The sequence below is a fragment of the Sceloporus occidentalis genome, unplaced genomic scaffold, assembly GCF_023333645.1.
Source record: "Sceloporus occidentalis isolate IW3139 unplaced genomic scaffold, rSceOcc1.0.p SCAF_7, whole genome shotgun sequence".
Classification (NCBI taxonomy): domain Eukaryota; kingdom Metazoa; phylum Chordata; class Lepidosauria; order Squamata; family Phrynosomatidae; genus Sceloporus; species Sceloporus occidentalis.
Window position 1 is genome coordinate 26,537,064 of NW_028316987.1, and position 25,159 is coordinate 26,562,222.

The 25,159-nt window shown below is 42.3% G+C and overlaps 1 protein-coding gene across 3 annotated transcripts in view; it reads left to right on the top strand.

Annotated features, from left to right (window-relative positions):
- Positions 1–1,954: 1,954 nt before the first annotated feature.
- VWC2 (von Willebrand factor C domain containing 2) overlaps positions 1,955–25,159 on the top strand; it is a 68,152-nt gene continuing 44,947 nt past the window's right edge. The window contains exons 1-2 of one of the 3 annotated variants that reach the window (XM_089532460.1): positions 1,955–2,029; positions 2,149–2,942. In XM_089532460.1, coding sequence (XP_089388586.1) covers positions 2,223–2,942 — 720 coding nt within the window. In that variant the 5' untranslated portion in view covers positions 1,955–2,029; positions 2,149–2,222. The remainder of the gene's footprint in view (positions 2,030–2,148; positions 2,943–25,159) is intronic. The other 2 variants (XR_016281906.1, XM_089532461.1) reach the window with 2 other exon arrangements.

A 25,159-nucleotide genomic window follows, 5' to 3' on the forward strand; every position in this document is an offset into this window, starting at 1 on the left:
AAATTAAAACAGAAAAAATCCCCCATATTAAAACCGTACAATACAATACATCATTAAAAATCCATCATTCATTCCTAATAATTAAAACCAGTTAAAATCAATAAAACAATCTAATAATACAACACGCAATACACAGGAGAAGATGACAGTCAGGACATGTGGGGGAAGGCTTGGCGAAATAGGTGAGTCTTGAGGTTTTTCTTGAATGACTTCAGGGAGGGGGCCGAGTGGAGCTCATCAGGGAGAGAGTTCCAAGACTGCGGGGCCACAGCAGAGAAAGCCCTTTGCGCAGTCGCTACGTATCTCATCTTGGGAACTCTCAAGAGTTTTTCCCCACCTGACCTGAGAGTGCGGGGCGGATTATATGGGGAGAGGCGGTCCTCCAAGTACTCTGGGCCCAAGCCATTTAGGGCTTTATAGGTAACAACCAACACCTTGTATTGGGCCCGGAAGCGGATTGGCAGCCAAGGCAGATCTTTCAATATAGGTGTTATGTGGCTGGCCCTGGAACTACCAGTGACCAGCCTTGCGGCCATATTTTGAACCAACTGCAGCTTCCGAGTTTGGTACAAGGGTTGCCCCATGTAGAGTGCATTACAGAAATCAGATGGCATTAAATATCAGATGGTATTGGAGGGATGTTCTGGCCATGTAGGTACTCTAGTTCCATTAGCAAGACAACAAGAGATGCTCCTTTTGAGACCCAAGTTTTGTAGTTTCCCAAAGGATGGAGGCAACTTGTATCTCAAAAGGAGCATATTTTTGTCTTGCTAATGGAACTTAAATTTTTTATTTGCTGGAGTACCCAAATGGCCAGTAAAAAGAGGGGTCCTTCTGCATAAATGTCCCCTTAATACCACCTTATTGAGAACAGCCATATCTTGACAAAATGCAGGATTGTGACTAAAATTGTCCTTTCCCCCCTCCTGTATAATTGTTGACATTTTTATCTGATGAAGAAACCAGTGGAGCTTTGAACAGCTTGCAACATACTTTGTGCATTTTGGTTGGCCCGATAAAAGTATCACTGTGGATTTTGGATGTTATTGTACTTTGCTACATGGCCAACATATTTACTGCTGTATATGTTCTATACAGCATAGTTCTCCAATTAAAAATCATTCTATAAATCAGGAAGAAAAAAGGTCATTATTATGTATGGAATTCACACTTTAGTTGGACTGTTGTGTGTAGGTTTTTTTTTAACAAGAAAGATGTCTTTTTCTCAGTTTGACTGATTAGTGAAAATTACTGTGTGTGTAGTTCAAAAATTAAAAAAAAAGATTGGATGTTCATTTTGGACTTTGCTTTCATTTCTTTCCATGCATATACAGTTTGTTCAAAACCAAAAAAAACCCATTTAAAATAAAGATTTTAAAGCTGTACTAGGCATATCTTATCTAGAACTCCCAAATATTAATATATTACAAGCCTACTTGCCCCCCCTCAAAGTATATCTCCTCAGTTAATGTTTTAATAAATAGCATACTTTTGTATGAATGTCTGTTTATTCAGTTGTTTTGAATTATATTACATTGACTTTAGCTCTTTTGAGATTTTTTTAGAATGATTCCTTTTTAAAAAGACATCTGAAGCAGATTGATGAAGCAGATTGGCGGCCAGGAGTGGCCCCTGGCTGCTCCAGCCCTAAATGGGCCTTGATCTGCCTGATCTGGGACCATGACAACTGGACAGCCTGGTCCTAAAGTGGGCTCCAACGGCGGCCCCAAAAGAGCTGCTGGCAGGAGTAGTTTTTTACCACTCCTTTTGCTGGCTGTCTTGGGCCAACTTAGATGGCTTCAGAGCAGCTTCCAGCCACTTCAGGTGTGTGCGTCATCATGCCATGCCCCAAAGTGGCCAGAAGGCGCTCTATCTGGCCTATATGTTTCGGACTATCTTTAAACCTTTCGTGATAATATAGTTCATTGTTCTCAGATCAGAGTTAAAGGACTGAAGCTGAGAAGCATCAACTTATGCAAGAATGCCAAACAAATATATGACTGCTGTAATTTGAAGCTCAGTCTTCCAGGTACATTACTGTTACTGGCTTTCTTTTGCTTTTTGTACATGACAGATGAAGGCGTGTTTACTGTTTTTTAAAAAAATGCAGATTATAATCTGAATTTATTCTAATTGATCTCTTCCCAGGGACTGTGGATTGTCAGAACAATTCCCTTTCATGTCAGTAAAGCATGCTCTACATGTCTGAGATGCCTTAGGTAATGCACAGCAAAGCTGAAATGGCAATTGGGGCTTTTTCTAGTTCCCTCCTTGTGACTTGCTGCCTGATGGTTACAATCTGTAGTTCTACTGCACTTTTGCAAAAACTGCCCAAGACTCAAGACAAACAGGAAATGAAACCAAGCCATGAAAAGAGGGAACACACCTCAGATCGGGACAGCCAGAATCAAACTGAACTAGGAAAGATTAATGAAATGGGCAGGAATGGAAGGGAGGAGGGCACAAAAGATTGGAAGATCAAGAGCAACAGAAATTACTCTAATAAAGAAACTTGGACTAAGCAAAAACAAATTTTGAGTAGTCAAACAACAAGAAGTAAGTTTGGAAGCCTCTCAACTCAAGACCAAGTTGATGGTGCACACCAGAATCTTCTAGCTGCTGAAGATTCTCCTCTCCTGGATATTATTGAGAATACTACTCCTGAACCTCCAGAGGAATATGCTTATCCAGACTATCGTGGAAAAGGCTGTGTAGATGAGAGTGGTTTTGTTTATGCAATTGGAGAGAAGTTCACTCCAGGCCCCTCTGCGTGCCCTTGTCTTTGCACTGAAGAGGGCCCACTTTGCATTCAACCAGAGTGTCCAAGACTTCATCCCCGCTGTGTTCAAGTTGACACTAGTCAATGTTGCCCACTGTGCAAAGAAAAGAAAAACTACTGTGAGTTTCGTGGGAAAATGTACCAGACATTGGAAGAATTCATGGTAAGGAGGAGGAGGAGGTGGTGATGGTGGTGGTGGTGATGAAAGGAGTCTCATCATACTTGTGACTTTCCCCTCCTAGTTGCTTTAATATGCACAAAGTTGTTTCTTTGCGGTTATTTCATACCCTTCCTTTTACCTCCAATTCTCAAAAAATGCGACCTTATATTTCAAGTTAAAAAACTTAACAAAGGCCTGTTACAGACTCCCAAAAGAAAGCTGCTTTGGGTCTCTTTGGAGGTATGCTATTTAAATGATGCATGGGTCCTAAGAGTCCGGAGGTCGCGCCAAAGCCACACTCCATTCCTAAGCACTGGAGTGCAGCTTTGGTGCAGCTTCCGGATCCTTAGGATGCATGCATCATTTAAACAGCATACCTCCAAAGAGACCCGAAGCAGCTTTATTTTGGCAGTCTGTAACAGGCCAAAGAGAACTGAACTCATTCTTTAATTTCTTTTACAAACCTATGGCCAGAGTCGGGAATGTTACTAGATAATAACAAAGTGGTAGAAGGAATGTATTTCTGTGATCTGGCTTTTTATATTTTTCCCAGAGTTTGTGCCTCTTGAGATGGGCATATCAAGGTTATATAATCTTCTGTCAGTGTGATTATGGGCCTGTGGTATAATACTAAGTACATGCTTCAGGGTGCACTATGTGGTAAGTCCAAACAGGGTCAGCATTTCTATCTGGTAATAATCTCTTTTCAGTGAAGCAGTATTTTCCTGATTCTGGAAAATATAATACACAAGGGAAACCCCGGCACTCACCCCTTTGGCAGACAAAACACTGTAACCTCCAGAATGGATTGAGGAACTCACTGTAAATATACATATTGTTTATAAAGTATACCTAGATATATGACTGTACAATAATCAAAACTATATATAGAAACTTCAAAAAATGGCCAGATGTTGGTCTCACAAAAAAGACATACAAAAGATAACCATTACAATATGGTTATGCAATTGTAAATAGGACAATTGATTCCACAAATGTACTTATGAATATAGCCCATATATGATGTACAGAAAGATCAGAAGACATTAATACATAAATTATTCAAGCCTCTCAGACAGGATGATGATGATATCCATTCCTGTGATATTAAACTGGATGTTTCGACCTTCAGCTTGTCTCCCCCCCCCCCCCAATTAATACTGTGGTGGTCTTTGTTTTTCAGTCATAAGGGCTATGTTTATAAGTAATTGACACCTAAAAAGTTCAGAATGCCTCAGGAGTAAACAAACATTTCTGTACTTCCAGTCTATACTTATTTGTTTTAATTCTTTTTACCACCATAAATAAATATTACAGTCACCAGCGAACTTACAGGCAAATTCCTGCAGGTTTCCTACTGTTGATTGTAATATTTATCTATGATGGTAAAGAGAATGAGGACAAATAAGTATAGATTTCCAGCATGCAGTGGCCTAGAAGTAACCAATTGTCCTATGTTTACAATTGCATCACCCTGCATGTCTTTTTTGTGACACCAACAACTGGTTATTTTTGAAGTTTCTACAGTACATACATTTACAGTATATTCCTTGATCAATTATGGAGGTTATACTGTTTTGTCTAGAAAATATAATGTATACTTACCCAAATACTGAAATTATTTGGACTTAGAGGGCTCAATCAGATGTTTGTTTTTTAGGCAAAACTTTTAAATAAAAAAATAATGATTATAAAGAGTTCAGAAAAAAGTCTGTAAAGAAAATTATATTTTATCTATGTGTTGTTTAAAAATTTAGTTTCAGCCCTGAAAATCTTTCTCTCATACACACACACAACTTCATATATAACTTCAAAACAAGTGACAATCCATGACTTAAGCAGTCTAGGACTTAAAGGCTCAGTACATTTAAGTCAAAATTAAAGGTGAGGTAAACAACATAGACATCATCATAGGGAGGGGCCCAGTAACATATTAACTTGAATGATACCTTCCTAGAATAGATAACGAAGATTTTCACACCTGGCTCCAGTGCTGCTAAAACGTCCTCCGAACGACCCTAAAAGTTGGGGAACGAGCCTATGTCTGAAAGCCTGGAATGCTGCTGAATCACCATGGAAAGATGCCTCCCTCCTTTGCGTGCCTGAATGGTTCCTGGGGAGAGGAATTCCTATGAACGCTAAGTTTGCGTTAAGAGGAAATCTGCTTCCCTTGCAAGAACGCTAGAGGGAGCCACGTTTCCATGTTGATTCATGAAGCACTCCTGGTGTTCAGATACAGGGGGCTTCTTTCCCCTTTTAGCTACGTTTGGAGGACGTTGTGGCAGCAATGCAGGCAAGTGTGAAAATCTTGAAAAAGGAGGGGTATAATATTGACATAACGAGACCAGACACAATAAAATGGGTCCACTTTATTGATCTATAAAAGGTGATTTGAACCTTGGAATGAGCAAAAAGGGAGGAGCCACCTGGTGCAGGCCCAGCTGAGGCCAGCGTGTGACCACCTCCTTAGCCTTAGCAACCAAAGTCCCTATAACCGAAAAACCCCAAGATAAAAACCAAACAAAACAACCAAAGGGTTCTGGCAAAAATATATATATAAGGAAAAAACAGCACCCTGGAGCAAAAAAACAATATAATATCTTAAAGGGTATAAATACCCCACTGAAAAATCTATAAATGCTAAGGGTGAATATATATATATAGATAATAAAATATCCAAAATTCATTACCAGAGAAACTATACCCTGGAGAAAAGACAATAAAACAACAGAAAGGGTAGAGAACCCCCCCCCCCCTTTTTTTTTTTTTTTGGCAATTATAGCCCCATTGGTTAAACACTTTGTAGAGGAACATCATACTTTTGATTCATTCAAATTCTGGTGCATAGATGGGATATCTAATATGAAAAACATAAAACAATTACAGATATTGGAACTCAAATGGATCCATCGTTTGAAATCTGAATCTCCGGGTGGTTTAAATGAGAATGTGAATTGGTTAGTTTGAGGATCTTTATATCTGTTTCCTATATTCTTTTTGTTTTGGCATGTTGGTTTCCAACATTGGATTTGCAAGGAATGGTGGTATAGGAGAAGTATTTCCTTTTAAATTTAGTACTCAGATGTGATATTCGATACATAACCATAAATACTGGAACTCAAATGAACTCTTTGTTGGAAATTGATTCCCCGTTGGTCTTATGTGTGTTGGTGATTTTCTTATTGTCATTTTCACACCCTATGTTTTTCCCTAGGATTTATCCTTGAGTCTTAGCAGGATTGTGCTCATTACCAGCACAGCTGGTTATATAAGACACTCTGAGAGCAGGTTAAGCTCATTGCAGCTTTTGAATTCAGTACTGTCACATTGTGTGCTAAGGAGTTGCTATAAATTTTATATTTTTGATATTGGCAGGCCACTGAAGAAGACGTCAGTCAAAACGCATCTGGCCTTTGGTTTTTAATATTAGAATTGATATAATTTTTATAATTGCCAAAAAAGGGGGGGGGTCTCTACCCTTTCTGTTGTTTTATTGTCTTTTCTCCAGGGTTTAGTTTCTCTGGTATTGAATTTTGGATATTTTATTATTTATATATATTCACCCTTAGCATTTATAGATTTTTCAGTGGGGTATTTATACCCTTTAAGATACTATATTGTTTTTTTGCTCCAGGGTGCTGCTATTTCCTTATATATATATTTTGCCAGAACCCTTTGGTTGTTTTGTTCACCTCCTCAGCCTTTTCATGGCTTCTTAACCTTCCCAAAGGCAATCCAATACTGTGGGTTACTCACCAGCTCCTCATTTACAGGAAAGTACACCCAGGCACTGCTCTCCAAGTCCCAAGACTCTATAAGGGAGAGCAAATCCCCCAAGTCAGTCCCAAGGGCAGACTCCTTTCTGACCTTCCGGATCCCAGCTGTTCCAGAGCTGAAACTCTTCACTAAAAGGGTGCCAAGCTGTACACTGAACTCTAGTATTTTCTCCCTCTCTCTCCCCATTACCTGCCATGGACAAGGGACAAACATCCACTAGTCCCTTTCTTTCAGTAGGCCAGCCAAAATGGTCCTCATCCCTTGTTGCAAGTCCTCAAGGAATAACTATTCCCTTTGTTAGGAAGGATCGAATTAGGGAAATTTAATTAGCTCAAATTTACGAGAGGTCATCTAGTCCAACCCCAAGAAACAGAGACTCCTATACCAATGAGTTGCAATAAAAATATAACATTTATTAAAGCCACACAACAAAGGGATCACACACGCGCACACACACTCAATACTAAAGCAAGTGAGAGGGGCGAGTTTGGGAGTAAAGGAGAAAGGATAGAGGCACCGTTGGAATATTTACCTTAGGAGTCTTCTCCAAGCGACCGATGTGAGGGATGGTGGATGGTGAAACACGGCTGCGGGGAATGGGGAAAAGCAAGTGGCGACCGCAATGGCTAGGAGCTGAGTCCCAGTGGGCAAAGCTAACTAGAGGCGCGAGAGACAGTGAGCTTTTGGCTTAGCTCGAGTGATTTCAGCAGAGCCCAGGGCTAAAGGTTCGCAGGCTCGGATCGAGGCACTCTTACAAGCAAGGAATGAGGTTTGGAACTTCAGCTCAACAAGCCCAATGAAGGCTGGAACCTAGGTCCTATTTATACTGCAAAACATATCCTCAGGCTATGGCTGCCTGGTGAACAAAGGTCTTGATGGCTGTCTTTTGTCTAAGCTGAAACTTACACAATGGATACACAAAGAAGAGATCTGACACCTTTCAGGGGAAGACAAATACCTAGATGGCAGAGCTGTTTAAGACAATCACTTGCTCATTAGGAGAGAGGCTATTTCTTTGTCCTCTTCTCTTTGGGCTGCCTGCGAGACTTGTAGGGCAACTCCCAGAACTGGTTTCTTTAGGTTTAAATCTACCTTTTCCTATGATCATGCCTAGCAGGGCTGGCTGGCTATGTGGTCAGCTCGCTTTTAGGGTAATGGCGGCTTGCGATGGGGTCAGTGTTATGATTTTTGATCGCTTGGCACCCAAAATTTATATAAAACCAAACTTGGTAACACCTTCCTCTGACAGATGTAAGTGGCATGGCAAAATAGCAGACCAAATAATAACTACTCTGACTATTGTCTTTGAATAAAACAGAAATAATATAAAGTCTGTAAAATGAAGGCTTTATCCTTCAGTAAGCCCAAGTCACTCTCTCCCAGGTACTTGAGGAGAGGACCTCAAACAAGAAGCAACACACCAACAAGGTCCCTTCTACTAAGCCACTCCACCTTGAGTGGCAATATCACTCAAACCCAGTTGAGTACCATGGCAACTTCAGGTCTGGCATGATACCTAGTGAACCATACTATGGCTGCTGATCAGGATCCATTATCTGACTAAACAGCATTTAGGAGCTGAGAGAAAAAAACAACAGAATTAGTTCATAACACAGTCAAAACTTAAGGGGTATTCACATTCCATTGAAAGCAGCTGATCTCCAACACCCAATATGGCAAAGGCTGTAGAGGCTGCCCCAATTTGAAATTAATGTACGTCAAGCCCAAGCAATGCAAGGCTTTTAAAGTAATGAACCAGGACTGATGGGATGAAAAGTCAACATGACAAAAAAGAACCCCCCTGCCAATCTCTTCTAATTACACACATAGGATTGTAAAGCATGAACTTGGAATAGGACCAGAACCAAACAAAGACTGAGATTTCTGACCCATTTCCCTTATGATACATCTTTGAAGCCTGATTTTTTTACTACTGCCTTCTCCTCTGAGAAAACTAAATCACTAAATGCTTAGGCAGCCTTATCTTCCTCAGAGGCCATGTTTGGTTCTTACCCCTAGGGCCTCCAAAAAGCATTCATGACCACAGCATAATGCAGGGCCAGCCTCATAAGACGATGTACACATGGCACCCTATTGTCCATGCAAGCCCCCAATAAAGGGGATAAAGACTCCCATGAATCTACCTTATTGCCCCTTTCTGTGGATCACCTGTCCAATGTCTTAAGAATTTTGAAATCATCCATGGTGTCCTCATAACCCTGTGCCTTTGTCAAAGCCGATAGTGGATTCTAAATGGACAGAAGAGCCAGTTCCTTTCCTTTTGAAAAAACACAGTATTGCAGTATATGATCAACTGGTATGGGCCAAACTGTTAGCGCAATTTTGCAGTGTGCATAGGATCACGTTGAAGCTTGGTACCAGGATGGCTACCTGAGAAGCGAAGAGAAGCTGTCTGCATGCAAGAGAAATTCCTCTCTACCTCCAGAAGCTTATAAAGGACACTTGCGGCAGATGTTTCATAATGAGGCTCTTTAATCTTCAGTTGCTCTATGTACAAACTTGTCTTCTCCGACAAAGCTACTCGCATAACACCACAACACCATCAACCCATGCTGTACAATGAGGCTTCACCCTTATATACACTTGTGCCATGCGGCCACTTAATCCAGCCTCTTCCTGGTGTGTCACCTTAAACCCAGTCCCCCAGGCAGGGTGACTCAGTGCTTTTGCAGCACTTTTGCAGCAGTACTTTCCAGCTCATGATGACATCACTATGACAACACATCTTGTCTCAGGGCAGCCCAAATGCTTAGTCATCATGGCTGCAGGTGACCTATAGTTACCTTGCCACCTTTCACCCACATGTGGACATTTTCCCTCTGGCGAGTTACAGACCGCCCAAAACAGGCGGTCTGATGCCGCCAGTTGCTGTGTCCAGGAACCGCAGCGGCCAAACCATGCGGTTCCTGGACGTAGCCGAAAAGAAGCGCCAAAATGGCGCTTCTTTTTGTGGCCCGGAAGTGGCACCGTGAGGCGCTAGTTGTGCACTCGCAGCGTCACTTCCACTGCGCGATGTCCGGATGCTATGTGTCCGTGACGTCAAAATGGCGGCCCCGTGTGGACAGGCACCACCATTTTGTACGGACTCGGTCCGTACTAGGGTTGAGGGGCGTCAGGAAGTGACGCCCCTTCTCAACCCTACTACGCCCCTTCCTAACCCTAGTATGGACTTTAGGCGCGTCTGTAACGCGCCTCTGGATCATATTCCAACACAAACTGCCCAAAGCTCCTCAAGAATGGCGAAAACCTTCCAAGTCTCTACTTGTTCTTCTATAACTATTTTTAGTACTGATAGCTAGTGAGAGACCAAAGGCCCACACAACTTCACCCTTCTAAGTTTCCACAGGTCTATGGGACTGGACAGTTGTTTGCTTCCAGAGCTAGTTATCTGAAGCACTCGCATCTATTGGTGCTGGCCACATGGATTGCCATAAACAAAATGTTATATCAAAGACATTGGATTTGGAAAACCTAGAGTTAATAACCTGAACTACAGACATGTGATCACACCAAAAAACAGAGGAGTTGGAAACTCCTTAGCCCAAATCCATACAGCTACCACAACTGGAAAAAAACCCCTCTAAAAAGGTGAAATCAGATAGCAAACTTTCCCCATCCCAATAATTCAGCCAAACTTGAACACACCAATGTCCTCTAAAATATACTCCAAAGCTAACAGCCCCTGCTTTGTCATAGGACACTTCCATTATGTTCTGGAGGTGCAGATCATCTCTTCAAAATAAGATGCCATTGAATGACATAAATCCCTGCCCAATTTGTAAATCCTCTTTAATACCCCTAAACCTAAAGTGAAGTTAATGCACTGTGCAATGGCATCACACAGGCACCACAAGAAAGCCCAACCAAGGGCTACAACTATGCAAACAAACTTCAAATGGCCTATTAAGCTCCTGGAACTTGTGGTAAAGACCAACAATCTGTTCCTCAAAACAGCAAGCTTCTCCAAGGAAGCCTACAGTTCTGTGCAATAGTATCAATCTTGATACCTGACCCCCGACAAAGAAGTATTAAGACCTTCACTATTCTCATAATCAAAGAATTAGAGTGTTGGAAGAGACCACAGGGACCACCCAGTCCAACTTCCTATCATGCAGGAACTCACAATCAAAGCATCCCCAACAGATGGCCATCCAGCCTCTGTTTAAAAACCTCCAAAGAAGGAGACTCCACCACACTTGAAGGGAGTGTGTTCCACTGTCAAACAGCTCTCACTTTTAGGAAGTTCTTCTTAATGTTTAGGTGGAATGTCTTTTCCTGTAGCTTGCATATAGTAATGGGTCCTCTCCTGTGGAGCAGCAGAAAACAAGCCTGCTCCATCCTTAAATACTTAAGCAGGGCCATCATAGCATTTCTTCTCGAGGCTAAACATGCCTAGCTGCCTAAGTCTCTCCTCATAAGGTATTGTTTCCGTCACCATTTTGGTCGCCCTCCTACTGACGTGCTCCAGCTTGTGAAGATCCTTTTTGAATTGTGGTGCCCAGAACTGAATACAGTATTCCTGATGAGGCCAGATCAAAGTAGATTACTTCCCTTGATCTAGACACTATTATACCTATATTGATGCAGTCTAGAATTGCATTGGCTGTTTTAGCTCCTGAACACTGTTGATTCTTGTTCAACTTGTGGTCTACCAGAACTCCTGGATCCCTTTCAGATGTTCCCCATCCTATATTTATGCATTTCATTTTTTCTGCCTAAGTGCAGTACCTTACATTTCCCCCTGTTGAAATTCATTTTGTTAGTTGTGGCCCCGCTTTCTAATCTATTACGGTTATTTTGAATTTTGATCTTCTCCTATGTGGTATTAGCTATCACCTAATTTGGTGTCATTTGCAAATTTTATAGATATGCCCTCTATTCTTTCACCCAAGACTTTTATAAAGATGTTGAATAGTACAGTACTTAATTTTCCAGGCTCTCTCTCCCAATATCGTTTCTCATTGTTTAACTTAACTTCCTTAGTACTGCTAGTTGAGTCTTACTTTAGACTTTTTTCCTCACAGTAGTGGATATTTTCTAGTTTGTTGTTTCATAATTTTCCAAGGGTGGGGTTTGAGCCTGTTCCGGCAACAGTTCGAGGTTGGGTTATTCCTCCTTCGACCTCTTCAGCTTCTCTGTGTCCGTTACTCCTACCTCTTTTGCTGGACACTATCTGCTTGAATTAGGTCTTCTTTGGGCCACCACCAAGCCCAGGGGAGAAATCTTGTCTCATTTGCTATCTATAAATGAGCACAAGTCCCTGTCCTGTGTCTGTGTCTTCACCAACTTGGTGAGACACAGCCAGCTGCTCTGCTGTTTCCACTGGAAGTCACTACTTTTGTCACTTCGGAGGCTTTCCACCCACCTACATTTGTCTTAATCAGAATTCTCCTACTTCTGTATGCAGATGATGATGTCCTCTCCTCATTCCCTAAAGTAGGTTTGAAATTAATGCTGCGAACCTTTTTCAATAATAATAATAATAATTATTATTATTATTATTATTTATAACCCGCTCTTCAGCCAAAAGGCTATCAGAGCGGCTTACAGTTTGTTAATTAGACATTTTCCTGCCCTCAGGCTTACAGTTACTGTGAATTACTGTTTAAACATCGATTGTAGTAAAAGTAAAATTATGGTTTTCTTGAGGAATCAAACTGACTAACTGGGTTGTAAATGGGCATAAGTTAGAGCAGATCAAATGATTTAAATTCTTAGGAGTTATTTTTGAATTGACTGGTGGCCCAGCAGTTCACTGTCACTCAGTCAATATTTAACAGTGCTAGTTTGTTTCTATTACACCAGTTGTGGCCTATTTCTACCTATTGCAATTAAGGTGTTCCAGGCTAAGGTTTTGCCACAATTGCTTTTTGGCATTCCAATCTGGATCTTAGGTTTCTCCTCAATATTATAGCAAGTCCTCTCAGCTTACCTTAAAAAATTGTTTGGAGTCTCAGACTGTCCCATCAGCTCTGCTATGGCTTGAAGCTGATTGCCCCTCAATAGAATGCGTTGACTGGACCTGGGTCCTAAGATAATGGATGAAACTCTTTTATGCAGACCCTGAGTCTGGCTATCTGTATCTCATGATGAAAGATACTTACACCATTATCTCGTCTAAAAATCTTGGGGGGGGGGGGGAAATGCAGAGATTGGTTTCTTTCAGCAAATTTTCTTGTTGTATAACTTTTGACCAGGGTGCAGCTGTCTCTTGCACATAGCATTAAAGATAATGTTGTTTTTGTTGTGTTCCTCCAAGTTGTTTCCAATTTATGTGACCCTAGATTTTCTTGACAAGATTTGTTCAGAGGGGTCTGAAGCGGTGACTTGCCCAGGGTCATCTAGTGAGTTTCATGGCTGAATGGGTATTTGAACCCTGTCTCTAGAGTCACATTCTGTATATGTGATATATATATTGTTGTTAACTGCCTTCAAGTCAACCCCGACTCATGACAACCCTGTGGATTAGGTTTAGGTACTGCAAATTTAAACCAATGATCTCCTTGATTTAGTTCTGTTAGCGTGATTGTGCGAACTGCATTGCACCATGCCAAAGTGGCCACCAAGGAAGCAACTCGGAGCTCTGTGCAGGCTGGAGAATCTCCTCTCTCACTCCAGAAGCAGACAAATGAGACAGCAGGCAGATATTTCTCAAGGAGGCAGTTTACTTTTAGTTGCTCTGTATACATGCTTGTCCTCACCAGCACAGTGACTCGCAATACACCATCACAGCCAACAAGACCCACACTGTATGTTGAAACTCCACCCTTATATACATGTGCATCTCCCAGGCACTTTAGTCCAGCCACTTCCTGTGTGTACCCTCTATATAATTCCCCCTTGCAGGATGACTTCCAAGATTTGCAGTTTCTCAGCCTATGATGATGTCACCTCCTGTGACTCAGCACAGCCCAAGTGCTGACTCATCATGACTGCTGGTGAGTTCATCCATATAGCATGTGGTCTTCCTCTTTTTGATACCCACTATCTTTCCTAGCACTGTTGTCTTTTCTAATGAGACATGCCTTCTCATGATGTGGCAAAAGTACGACAGCCTCAGTTTGATCTTCTTGGCTTCCAGAGATATTTCAGACTTGATCTGCTCAAGAGCCCAAGCACAATATTCTATATAGCCTTTTCTCCTAGTAGCTTAGTGTTGCAACTTGATCCTGGTGTGTGTTTGTGGATTTTTTCACCTTTCATGGTGAAGAGGAGCCTGGAAGACGAGATCAGAGCAGAAGCAGCTGTGTGTGTATTTAACCACTTAATACTTGTGGGCTGTCTCTTAAAGTGAAGGGAATATCTTGGGGGGGGGGCAAAACATGACTTCAGTGTTAAAAAACAAAAAGGTGTTTAAAGTAATGAGTGCAAAGCTTGTGCCTTTATATAAAAGAACACATTTAAGGGGTTGTTCTCACTAGGTGAAACCCCGCGTTCTGAATCGAATCCAAGGAGTGGCGTTCCTATTAGGATCCGATTTAAACCTAGAACGGTTCTAGAGCAACCCGCAGTCGTCTCCACTACAAATCGAATTGTAGAGCGGAATAAAATTTTGATTCGAGTTTTCCTCATTTAACGCGTGTTAAAAAAACACTAGGGTCTGACCTACGTTTTTCCATTGATTCGATTTAGGAACCGGAGCATTTAAATAGGAACGACAGCCTTTGAAATTGCGTTAGATGAATGGGAGGAGTGGAGTGCGATGGGGCTGTCCTTGGGGGAGTTGCCCTTTCTGTCCCCATCCGTCTGGCTGTCGCCATTTTTGCTTCCCTCACCCCTTTGTCCGCTGTGGTCTTTCAATAAGAGATAAGGATTATTTTTATTTTTTATTTTAATGGTTTACAGGCGCTTAATCTCTTCAGCGCTTTAAGCGCCTGAAGTCCCGGCTGCTCAAGCGCCTGCATCTGCCAAAGGAGTACAAGGCTTCCCCCGGTGGATTGCAACCTCTCCTCTGTGTGGGGAGAGCCCATTTCTAACGGAGGAGAGGCAGGAAGGGAAGGCTCCTCTCAAAGAGGCATTCCCTGCCCGCTTGGGCACTGATCTCGCCCAGGCAGGGAAGGGAAGGCTCCTCGCGAGGAGGCATCTGATCTCACCCAGGCAGGGAAGGGAAGCCTCCTCGCGAGGAGGCATCTGATCTCACCCAGGCAGGGAAGGGAAAGCTCCTCGCGAGGAGGCATCTGATCTCGCCCAGGCAAGGAAGGGCTCTGATCAATGGGGGGGGGGGATAGAGCCTTTCTCCCTCCATTTCTCAAATGGAATCTGCCTTCTCCTCCAACCCTGGAAAGAGAATCTTTGGGAAGAGTGCTCCCTCCCTGCTTTTCCAGCAGCCTCCTTCATTGATCTCTGTGCTCTCTGAAGGGATTCTCCCTGGCTGTCTTGGGAGACAGGATGCTGCCCTCCAAAACCTATCCCATAGTTCCTCTGGAAAGAGCTTTGCTTTTTGCCAGCAGCCTCCTTCATTGATCTCTGTGCTCTCTGAAGGGATTCTCCCTGGCTGTCTTGGGAGACAGGATGCTGCCCTCCAAAACCTATCCCATAGTTCCTCTGGAAAGAGCTTCGCTTTTTGCCAGAAGCCTCTCCCATTGATCTCTGTGCTCTCTGAAGGGATTCTCCCTGGCTGTCAATGAAATGGAAACGATGCCAAAAGATAAATCGCTTCCAAATATTCCGGATTAACGTTACGTCATTCTGACGTACTATTGATTGACAGCTCCAAATAAGGTATGGAGGAGAAGAATCGCTTTATTTAAACACCGATTTCATGCCAAGTAGGAACGCTTGCAGGTAAAAACTTCGATTTAAACAACCAGATGGGAACGATGAACAAAGCGATTTGGATAGCGGGATAAGAACAGTGTTATTTTGAATCGATTTTATTAAAAACGTTGTATTTTAAATCGTTTCAAATCTTAAGTGGGAACAACCCGGAAGTCATCAAACATAAAATTAACAATATACCAATTTAAAATTCATAGTTCAAAACTTGACTGGCTATGCCGTCAGAAAGAGAGAGATTTTTAATACTGTTTTAAATTCAGACAGCATGTTAAGATATTAAATCACTCCTGGTAGATTATTCCACAGTCTAGGGGCATCTGATGACAATGTTCCCTGGGTTACAGTTGCCAGGCTAGTTCTGGATGGTTGAAATGTCCCCCACAGGACCTGAGTGTATGGGATGGATTATATGAGAGGAGGCAAAACCTTAGGTAACCTGGACGCAAACCATACAGGGCTTCATACTTTGCCTGGAAACTAACTGGCAGCCAGTGGAGTGATTTTAATATTAGTGTGATATAGAATCATAGAGCTGGAAGTGACGTCTAGGGCCATCCAGTCCAACCCCTTGCCATGCAGGAATGCACAATCAAAGCACCCCCGGCAGATGGTCATCCAGACTCTGCTTAAAAACCTCCCAAGAAGGAAACTCCATCACACTTTGGGGAACTGTGTTCCACTGTTGAACAGCTCTTACTGTCAGAAGATTCCTCCTAATGTTTAGGTGGAATCTCTTTCGTTGTAGTTTGCCTCCATTGTTCTGGATGCTATTCTCTAGAGCAGCAGAAAACAAGCTTGTTCCATCCTCAATGTGACATCCCTTCAAATATTGAAAAAGGGCAATCATTTCACCTCTTAATCTCCTCTTCTTCAGGCTAAACACACCCAGCTCCCTAAGTCGCTCTTCCTAGGGCATGGTTTCCAGACCCTTCACCATTCTGGTAGCCCTCCTGTGGACATACTCCATCTTGTCAACATCCTTTTTGAATTGTGTTATCCGGAACTAGATGCAGTATTCCAGGTGAGGCTTGACAAAAGCTGGAATAGAATGGCACTATTACTTCCCTCAATCTAGATACTATACTTCTATTGTTATAGTCTAGAATTGCATTGGCTTTTTTAGGTGCCGCACATTGTTGACTCATTCAACTTGAGGTCTCCTAGAACTCCTACATCTCTTTCACATGTACTGTTGTCAAGCCAGATGTCCCCCTTCCTATATCTGTGCATTTCATTTTTTCGTCCTAAGTGTAGTACCTTACTTTTGTCCCTGTTGAAATTCATTTTGTTAGTTTTGGCCCAGATTTATGATCTATTGAGGTCATTTTGAATTTTGATTCTGTCCTCTGGGATATTAGCTACTCCTAATTTGGTGTCATCTGCAAATTTGACAAGCATGACTTCTATTCTTTCATCCAAATCATTGATAAAGATGTTGAAAAGTACCGGTCCCTGGACAGAACCTTTTGGCACCCCACTGGTCACTTCCCTCCATGATGAAGAGTAGCTGTTGCTGAGCACTCTTTGGGCTCGGCTGGTTAACCAATTACAAATCCACCTAACAGTTGCATTGTCTAGTCCACATTTTGCTAGCTTGTTTGCCAGAATATTATTATTATTATTAACTTTTATTTATAAAGCGCTGTAAATTTACACAGCGCTGTACATACAATCTTTTAGTTAGATGGTTCCCTGCCCTCAGGCTTACAATCTAAGAAGACACTGAGGGATCTTGTCAAAAGCCTTACTGAAATCAAGAAAGTTCCCTTCCTGACAGTGTATTAATAATATGTGGTATTTGAAATCTAAATACATCTCCTCTTTAAATGATGAGCCAAGTCAGGCAGGGATTGAGAAAACAAATTACCTTCCTTACTTGCCCCAGTAGTGTGCCTGTATCAGCAATACTCACCAATTGACGCTGATCCAGCAAAATCCCATTCATAGAGTTGCTGGATACCCCATTTATTGGCAAAATGGTCATTAAAAGCTTCACAGTGAGCTACTGACAGTTCCAAGTTTGAGTTCGAGGGGCTGAGTTAGACCTTGCTCAGATGAATATGAATTTGCAAACAAAATATGTTCCCAATAGGAACAAAGATATTTCTTATATTGTGTCTTGTCATTGCCATCTGTGCTCTAGTCATCATCCTTCCCATTTCAGTTCCCTGAGAGTCTCTGTATACCAGTGACCCTAGTTAAAAACAAGTCAGAGAGATGTTTGGGAGTGACTGTGTCAATAATAATAGTAATAATAATAATAATAATAATAATAATAATAATAATAATAATAGGTTTTATTTATATACCGCCCAATCACTGGGAATCCAATAGGCCTGGTTAGATTTTGATTTCACTTATTGACTTATTGACTAGAGTTTCAATAGTATCATTGGTGATACCAGACATAAAACCCTCTCCTGCCTCCTGGAATCTCAACGGATCTATTGGCCTTTGAGGGCAGACCTTTTTAATAGGTACTCCACCCTTTCAGGGACAGGTTGTAGCTGTGATACTAGCCCTGACCAGAAAATGATCTGTCCATGACAACTGAGAGGTATTAGTCACCTCCACCCATACAGCCATGTGTTCTGAGTTGAAAACTGCATCAGGGATGTGACAATATAATCATTCCTCATATTCTTCATTATCATCTTCATCTTTTGTTTATTAATTTTGAAGCCTGCTACATCACCATGTAGAAATGCAGTGGCTTAGTGGTTAAGACGGCAGTTCTGATGATTGGAAGATCAGAAGGTTGGCAGTTCGAGGCCCACGTGCTACATGATGCTCTGTCACTAGTCCCAGCTTCTGCCAACCTAGCAACGGCAAATGAAAGTAGATAGGTACTACTTCTCAGTGGTAAGGTAACAGCATTCAATACAGTCATGCTGGCCACATGACTACCAGAGCAGTCCTCAGACTACACTGGCTCTTCAGCTTAGAAACAGAGGTGAGCACTGCCCCCTACAGTCGGTTACAACTAGACATTCATTAAAGGGACTATCTTCACCTTTTACATCCCCATATTTTTCAATTATTTTTAATAATATCTCATTGTTGGTCCAAGGGTCTGTTAGAACAGGGACGTAGCTAAAGGGGGGGGGGGGTCCGAGGGGTCTGGACCTCCCTTGAGGTGGGGGCAGTGCCTGTTCAAGCTTCTTCCTCCTCCTCCCATGGGGAGTGGGCTCAGAAGAGAGAGAGGGAGGGGGAGTGGGCGGGCCGCCCTCCCTGCGACTTCTTTCCTCCTCTTTCCCTCTCCCTCCTCCTCTGTGCTTTTGCCAGAAAAAGGTGTCCGTTCCGGAGAGGAGGAGGGAGGAGGAGGACGACGACGACTAGAAGGAGGAAGAAAAAGGGAAGGAAGACACACAAGAAGGAAGACAGGAAGGAAGGAAAAAAGGAAGGAAGAATGATAGAAAGGGAGGGAGAAAGGAAGGAAAGAAGAGAAAGGAAAGAAGGAAGGAAGGAAGAAAGCAGAAGGAAGGAAGAAAAAGGAAAGAAGGGAAAATAAAAGAAGGAAGGCTCTAAAAGGAAATAAAGAAGAAAGAAAAGGTGACTTCTGACTTTCCTTTCAGCAGTTATATCCATATACAATATAGTAAAATATACATACAGAATAATAATAATAATAATAATAATAATAATAATAATAATAATAATAAATTCTTATCAACTACAGGTTGAGTCTCCCTTATCCAAAATACTGAGGACTGGATGTATTTTGGATTTTGGAGTTTTTCAGAGTTTGGTACATTTATATATGTATAATGATGGGATAACTTGGAGATGGGACCCAAGTCCAACCATTAAATACATTTATGTTTCATATGCTCATCCTCAAGTAGCTCCGTTGTTGCCCTCCTCCTTAGCCCTTGCCTTCTTGTGCCTCCTCTGAGTGTCTCTGAGCATGAACAGAGTGGCTGCTGCTCATTGCTTGAGCAGATGCACTTTGCTTTATCAATCTGAATTTATCTGATGTGAACACCTTCAGAGGAAGGACTCAGTTTGCATCTGCACTAAAAAAATAATCAAGTTTGATGCCACTTTAACTGCCCTTGGCTCCATGCTGTGGAATGCTGGGATTTGTAGTTTGTTGCGGCACCTGACAGAGATGGCTAAACAGCTCCTCAAAACTACCAATCCCAAGATTCCATAGCACAGAGTTAATGGAAGTTAAAGTGGTGTCAAACTTAATTCTGCAGTGCAGATGCAACCATGAAAACCAAATGTTTGCACTGCCTTGGGTCCTTTTCTGGGGGGAAAGGTGGCATAGAAATGAAATAAATGATGAAATGATGAGGAGGTCTGGGAATTGTAGTTCAGTTTCTTGTGGCTGACAGAGATGGCTAAATAGCTCCCAAAACTACTAATCCCAGGATCCCATAGCATGGAGCCAGGGCAGTTAAAGTGTTGTCAAACTGCATTATTTCTGCAGTGCAGATGCAGCCTTGGACCTCTTTTGTTGATGCTACTTGCAAGTTGGTTCTGACCTAAGGCATCATGGGGTTTCCCTGGCAAATTTTTTCAGAGGGGGTTTCTCTGAGGCTGAGAGAGTGTGACCTGCCCATGGTCACCCAGTGGGACGTCTGTCCGTGATTTAAATCCACTCCCCACCCCTCTCCATTTAATTTCTGGAAGGGACCTTGCTTATGATGAAGTGAAGGCCCCCAAGCCTCTGAACCTCAGAATTATTGTTTCAGTGCTCAGTCTTAGAAGCAGTGGGTGCTTGAGCATGTACAGAATGTCTTTCACTCCTTCTCTCCTCTCTCTTAGCCAAAGACCCCCTCCTCATTTCACCACCCTCTTGATAGCTTGGCTGATTTTAACCTCTGGAATTTTATATTTGTATTTTATACTTTATATTTGTAATTTTTTAAATATATTTTTATGATTTTAATTGTTGTTTTAATGTGTTTTATATATGTTGTTAGCCACCTTGGATCCCACTTTGGGAGAAAGCCAGGATAAAAATAAAATAAATAAATAAATATGTGGGCTACCAAAACCTGGATGGGAAAAGCAAACCGTGATTGGGAGGAAGTCCACTTCCAGATTGGAAAAACCGATATCTATATCTATATCTGTATCTATGTATAAATGTTAAACAGTGTATGGTGTGCTAGCAACCACAGAGGCTTCCAGGAAATCCTTCTTCTCTTTTTATAACATAATCATCATCATCATCATCATCATCATCATCATCATCATTTTGGAATTGGGGAGGATGGATGGGAGGACCACAAAACAATGACCCAGGGCCACAGATGCCCTATTTAATCCTCCTACTCCATAGTGGTTTGATCACTGGACTACTATGACTCTGGAGTCCAGGGTTCGATTCCCAACTGGACCATACAAAGCCACTGGTTGATCTTTTACAAGCCACAAATGCATCTGAGGAAGTAGACTGAAGTCTAGGACAGCTCATGCTGCCATTTTCTTTCTTTCGGTGAGTCTCAAAAGTGCTTCAAGATCTCTCTACATATTGTTGTTGTTGTTGTTGTTGTTGTTGTTATTGGATCTAAATGCATTGGAGGAAAACTGACATCTAGAAAAACTCATGCTGCCAATGTGTTTCTTTCAATTAGTCTCAAAGGGGCTACAAGATTTCTCTACATATTGTTGTTGTTGTTGCATCTAAATGCATCGGAAGAAGTAGACTGTCTCCAAAAGCTTATGCTGTCAATTTCTTTCTTTCAGTTAGTCCCAAAGGTGCTACAAGATCTCTCTACATTTTATTATTATTATTATTATTATTATTATTATTATTGCATCTAAATGCATCTGAGGAAGTAGATTGAAGTCTAGGCGTGGGTGCGCTTTCTCTCCCTCCCTCTTTCTCTCTCTTTGGTGCGCTCCCTCTCCTTCCCTCTCTCTTTTCCCCTGCCCCCTTCCGTGTACAGGTTGCCCCCCAGAGAGCAGAGGAAGAGGCAGGAAACCCCCCCAGAAGGACCATGTCCTGGTTGCTGCTCCTGCTTCAGCCAGAGCTCCCTGCGTGGGGTTCGAGGAAGGCATGAAGGCAGCAGGAGCCCTGAGAGGAGGAAGCCAGGGAGCAAGTCCTCTTTTCTCTTTTTCTTCCCCCTTCCCTTCACTCCAAGGGCAAACTTCTCCACAGACTCAAAAACTTCCCTACCCGGGCTTGTTTTATTTTTCCTTCCAGGCAAAAAATTACTCCCCTGCCTCTCCTTTCCTCTGAATGAACCTGTGAGGAACCCTTGGCAATGGCGCTGAAGTGGAATAGCCCCCTCCCCTCCTCTTTTCCTTTCCTGAGGTAAACACTTGACCCTCTTTCTGTGTGTGTGTGTGGGGGGGGCTCTTAGCCTCTCAGAATGGTGGCACTTAGTCTGGACCCCCCCCTTCCCAAAATCCTGGCTATGTCCCTGGCTAGAACTATCATTATGCCAAACAAACTAGGGGGAAAGCATGTAGGTACCAAAGGTAATAGAAAAAATGAACAAAAAATAACTGGAGAAGATACAGAGAGTAACCACAAATAATATAATGAACTGAAATTGCACTAACCTAAGAATAACATGGAAGTAAGTAAATGTATACTCATATACAGAAAGTAACAAACATTATTATGCAAAATTAACAACTGACAAACAGTATTTACTGTACTACTTCACTTCTTCAGGTGTCAAGATGTAGTAGTGGAATAATAAACAAACAAACTTCAAAGAGTGTGTATAGTATCTCAACAACTTCAAGTCTTGTATCCTGGAGTAGACACTACTTTACTTCCTCAGATGTAAATCTTTAATCGATCTTCATGACATATATCCTATAGTAGTTTGGAATGCTTTGATTGTGTATTCCTGCAGGACAGGGGCTGGACTGGATGGCCCTTGTAGTCTCTTCCAGCTCATTACAGTTGGCCCTTCTTAAACACAGATTTTTTATACACGGATTCAAGCATACACGGTTTGAAAATGTTCCAAAAAAGTATAAATTTACCTTGATGTTCCATTTTTTATTAGGGACACCATTTTGCTATGTCATTATACTTAATGGGACTTGAGCATACACGGATTTTGTTATACACGGGGGATCTTGGAACCAAACCCCAGCGTATAACAAGGATCCACTGTATTTGATTTGCTGTTTAGCCTTACATATAAACACTTTTGTAGAATTGTTTATTCAGGGGCTGTGCAGACCGCCCATAAGGGGCGGCCTGCAGCTGCCTCCATTTACACCAGATTGGGGCTACGGCAACCACATGCCACGGCCCTGACCTGGCCTTTCAAGGGTGCAAAAAGGGGCTCCTTTTGCATTCTGGAAAGGGCGCAATAGCTGCGGTGCCCCAGCTTTAAGGCACTCGTTTGGCACTGCATCATGTGGATGCAGCGTTAGAGGAGCATCGTGATGCCACGTACCATGTAGAGCAGCGTGCACTGTCAAACCTTCCTGTGGGCAAAATCGGGGTGTGTGTCATGTGGATGCCATGCCCCGACTCTGCCCCAAGCTGGCCTTTAGCCAGTGTGCACAGCCCCTCAGTCTCCGACAAAAGAACGTTTTCTTCTTTCTCATTGACAAAATTGTAGGTAAGACATCTATTTTGATATCTTAAGCCTAAATGCTTTGCAGACAAAGAGTATGGCTATTCTGGAAAGTAAATTGTGCCTCTCTGAGAAAAAGTATACTTGGCCAGTATCCAGACCAGTGCTTTGCGCCAGCCTGGATATGTGCTAGGGTTGCCTCGGGGCATCCTTTACAGACGGCCCGTAACCCTAGCACATAACCGCAGCGTCAAAATGGCGGCACCCTGTCTACATGGGCACTGCCATTACTATGTCATGGCCACACCGCAGCCAAATGGCACAACGCAGACGTGATGTCCTGGTGCCGCTGCAGGGCGCTTGTGGTGCCCTTTCAGTGGCGCCGGAAGTAGCTCTGAAACGGATCTCCTTTTGCTGCGGGTATTGCTGGCACAGCCTTTACACGGCTGCACCAGCAATACAGAAGAGCGGCCCCTTTCTCCCTTTCCCTGCCGCTGTCGGGGTGTCCTTGGGGCATGAAGCAGCGTTTTGTTGCTTCCCCAAGGCCTGGAAAAGCGGCGGATCGGGGGATCTGGGGATGTTGCTGTGGCCGCTGAGGCTGCAATCCGTTGGGGAAAGGGGTGGGTGCAGGCCGTCCCAAAGGGTCGGTCTGTATCCCACCTTGGTCTCTTTTCACGGTTGTCTGTTAATTGAAAGAAAGACTTTGGGAATTTACTTTGATCTATTTTTTTAAAATAGTTTTATCAGTTTTCTGGTGTGCTGTTTGAGGCTTACAGTATGTTTCTGAACTGAAGTTAGGTGGTACATGACACAGTGAAATGCTAATGGTGATTGAGAAAACACCGAACTACTGAACACCTTCTTTGCTTCAGTCTTCTCCCAAAAGGAACATAGTACTCTTAACTGGTGAAAATGCAACAATTTATGCAATAGGGTGGCTTCTGCCCAGAAGAGTGAAAAGGATTCCTTTACCAATCTACTCTGAATGAATTCAAGTTTCCAGGCTCAGATGAGCTGAATTCTAAAGAAACTTGCAGATATTGTCTCAGAACCACTGGCAATAATCTTGAGGATTCTTGGAGGACAGAAGAGGGTCCAGTAAATTAAGGGAGGGCATATGTTGTCCTGAGAACCAGTATGTTGTAGTACTGTAGTTTGAGACTATGACTCTGGAGATCAGGGTTCCATTCCCAGCTTCGCCATGGAAACCACTAGGTGACATTTGGCAAGTCACATGCTCTCAGCCTCAGCGGAAGGCAATAGCAAACCTCCTCTGAAAAAATCTTACCAAGAAAACCCTGTGAAAAGTTCACTATAAGTCAGAAATGACTTGAAGGCACACAACAACAACAACAAATATTTTGTCGTAATTAAAAAAGGGTCTAGCAACTCCCAGTCCATCAGCTTGATTTTGGTAACAAGAAAGTTCAGATAATTTAATAGTCACTGTCCACACTTAGAAAGGAATGCTGTGATTACTAAGAGGTAGCATGAGTTTCTCAAAAAGAAATCATGTCAAACTAATCTTACCTCCTTTTTTGATACAGGTGCAAGTTTAGTAGATTAGAGAAGTACCGTGAATGTTAAATAAGTTGATTTCAGTAAGGTTTTTAAATTTTTTTTTAGTAGGACACCAAATACTAAAACACAGACAGACTTTACATACAATGGAAAATTGTCTCTAAGACACCCACCCCCCTACTTTATTAGTTACATCTTCCTGGGATTCCCTCTACTTTGCCTCTTTTATAATTTCAATCTCTTCTCAGACTTTTCTTTATTCTCCATCTACAGGCCATCACTGATGTTCTCCTTCTTGATGTCCCTCCTGTCTACTTAATCTCCACTCTTCTTCTTTTATTATCTTATTGCAATTGTCTACCTACTCTTACCTTCTTCACTTACTTTCTTCTTTCCCCTATCTAACCTGACCCAGGAATTGCATCTTGTGTTGTCCCCATACATACATAGAACATAAAACATATTATCGTACAAAATACATCACATTTAACTAAAAAAGAGCTACCTATCTTGTGAGTGAGATCATTTCCATAAATTTCTTTGTAGTCCCTCTTTTCCTTGTTTAGTCAAATAATACAATAAGTATACTACTGCTCAGTAGAAATATTTTCTAATATCCTC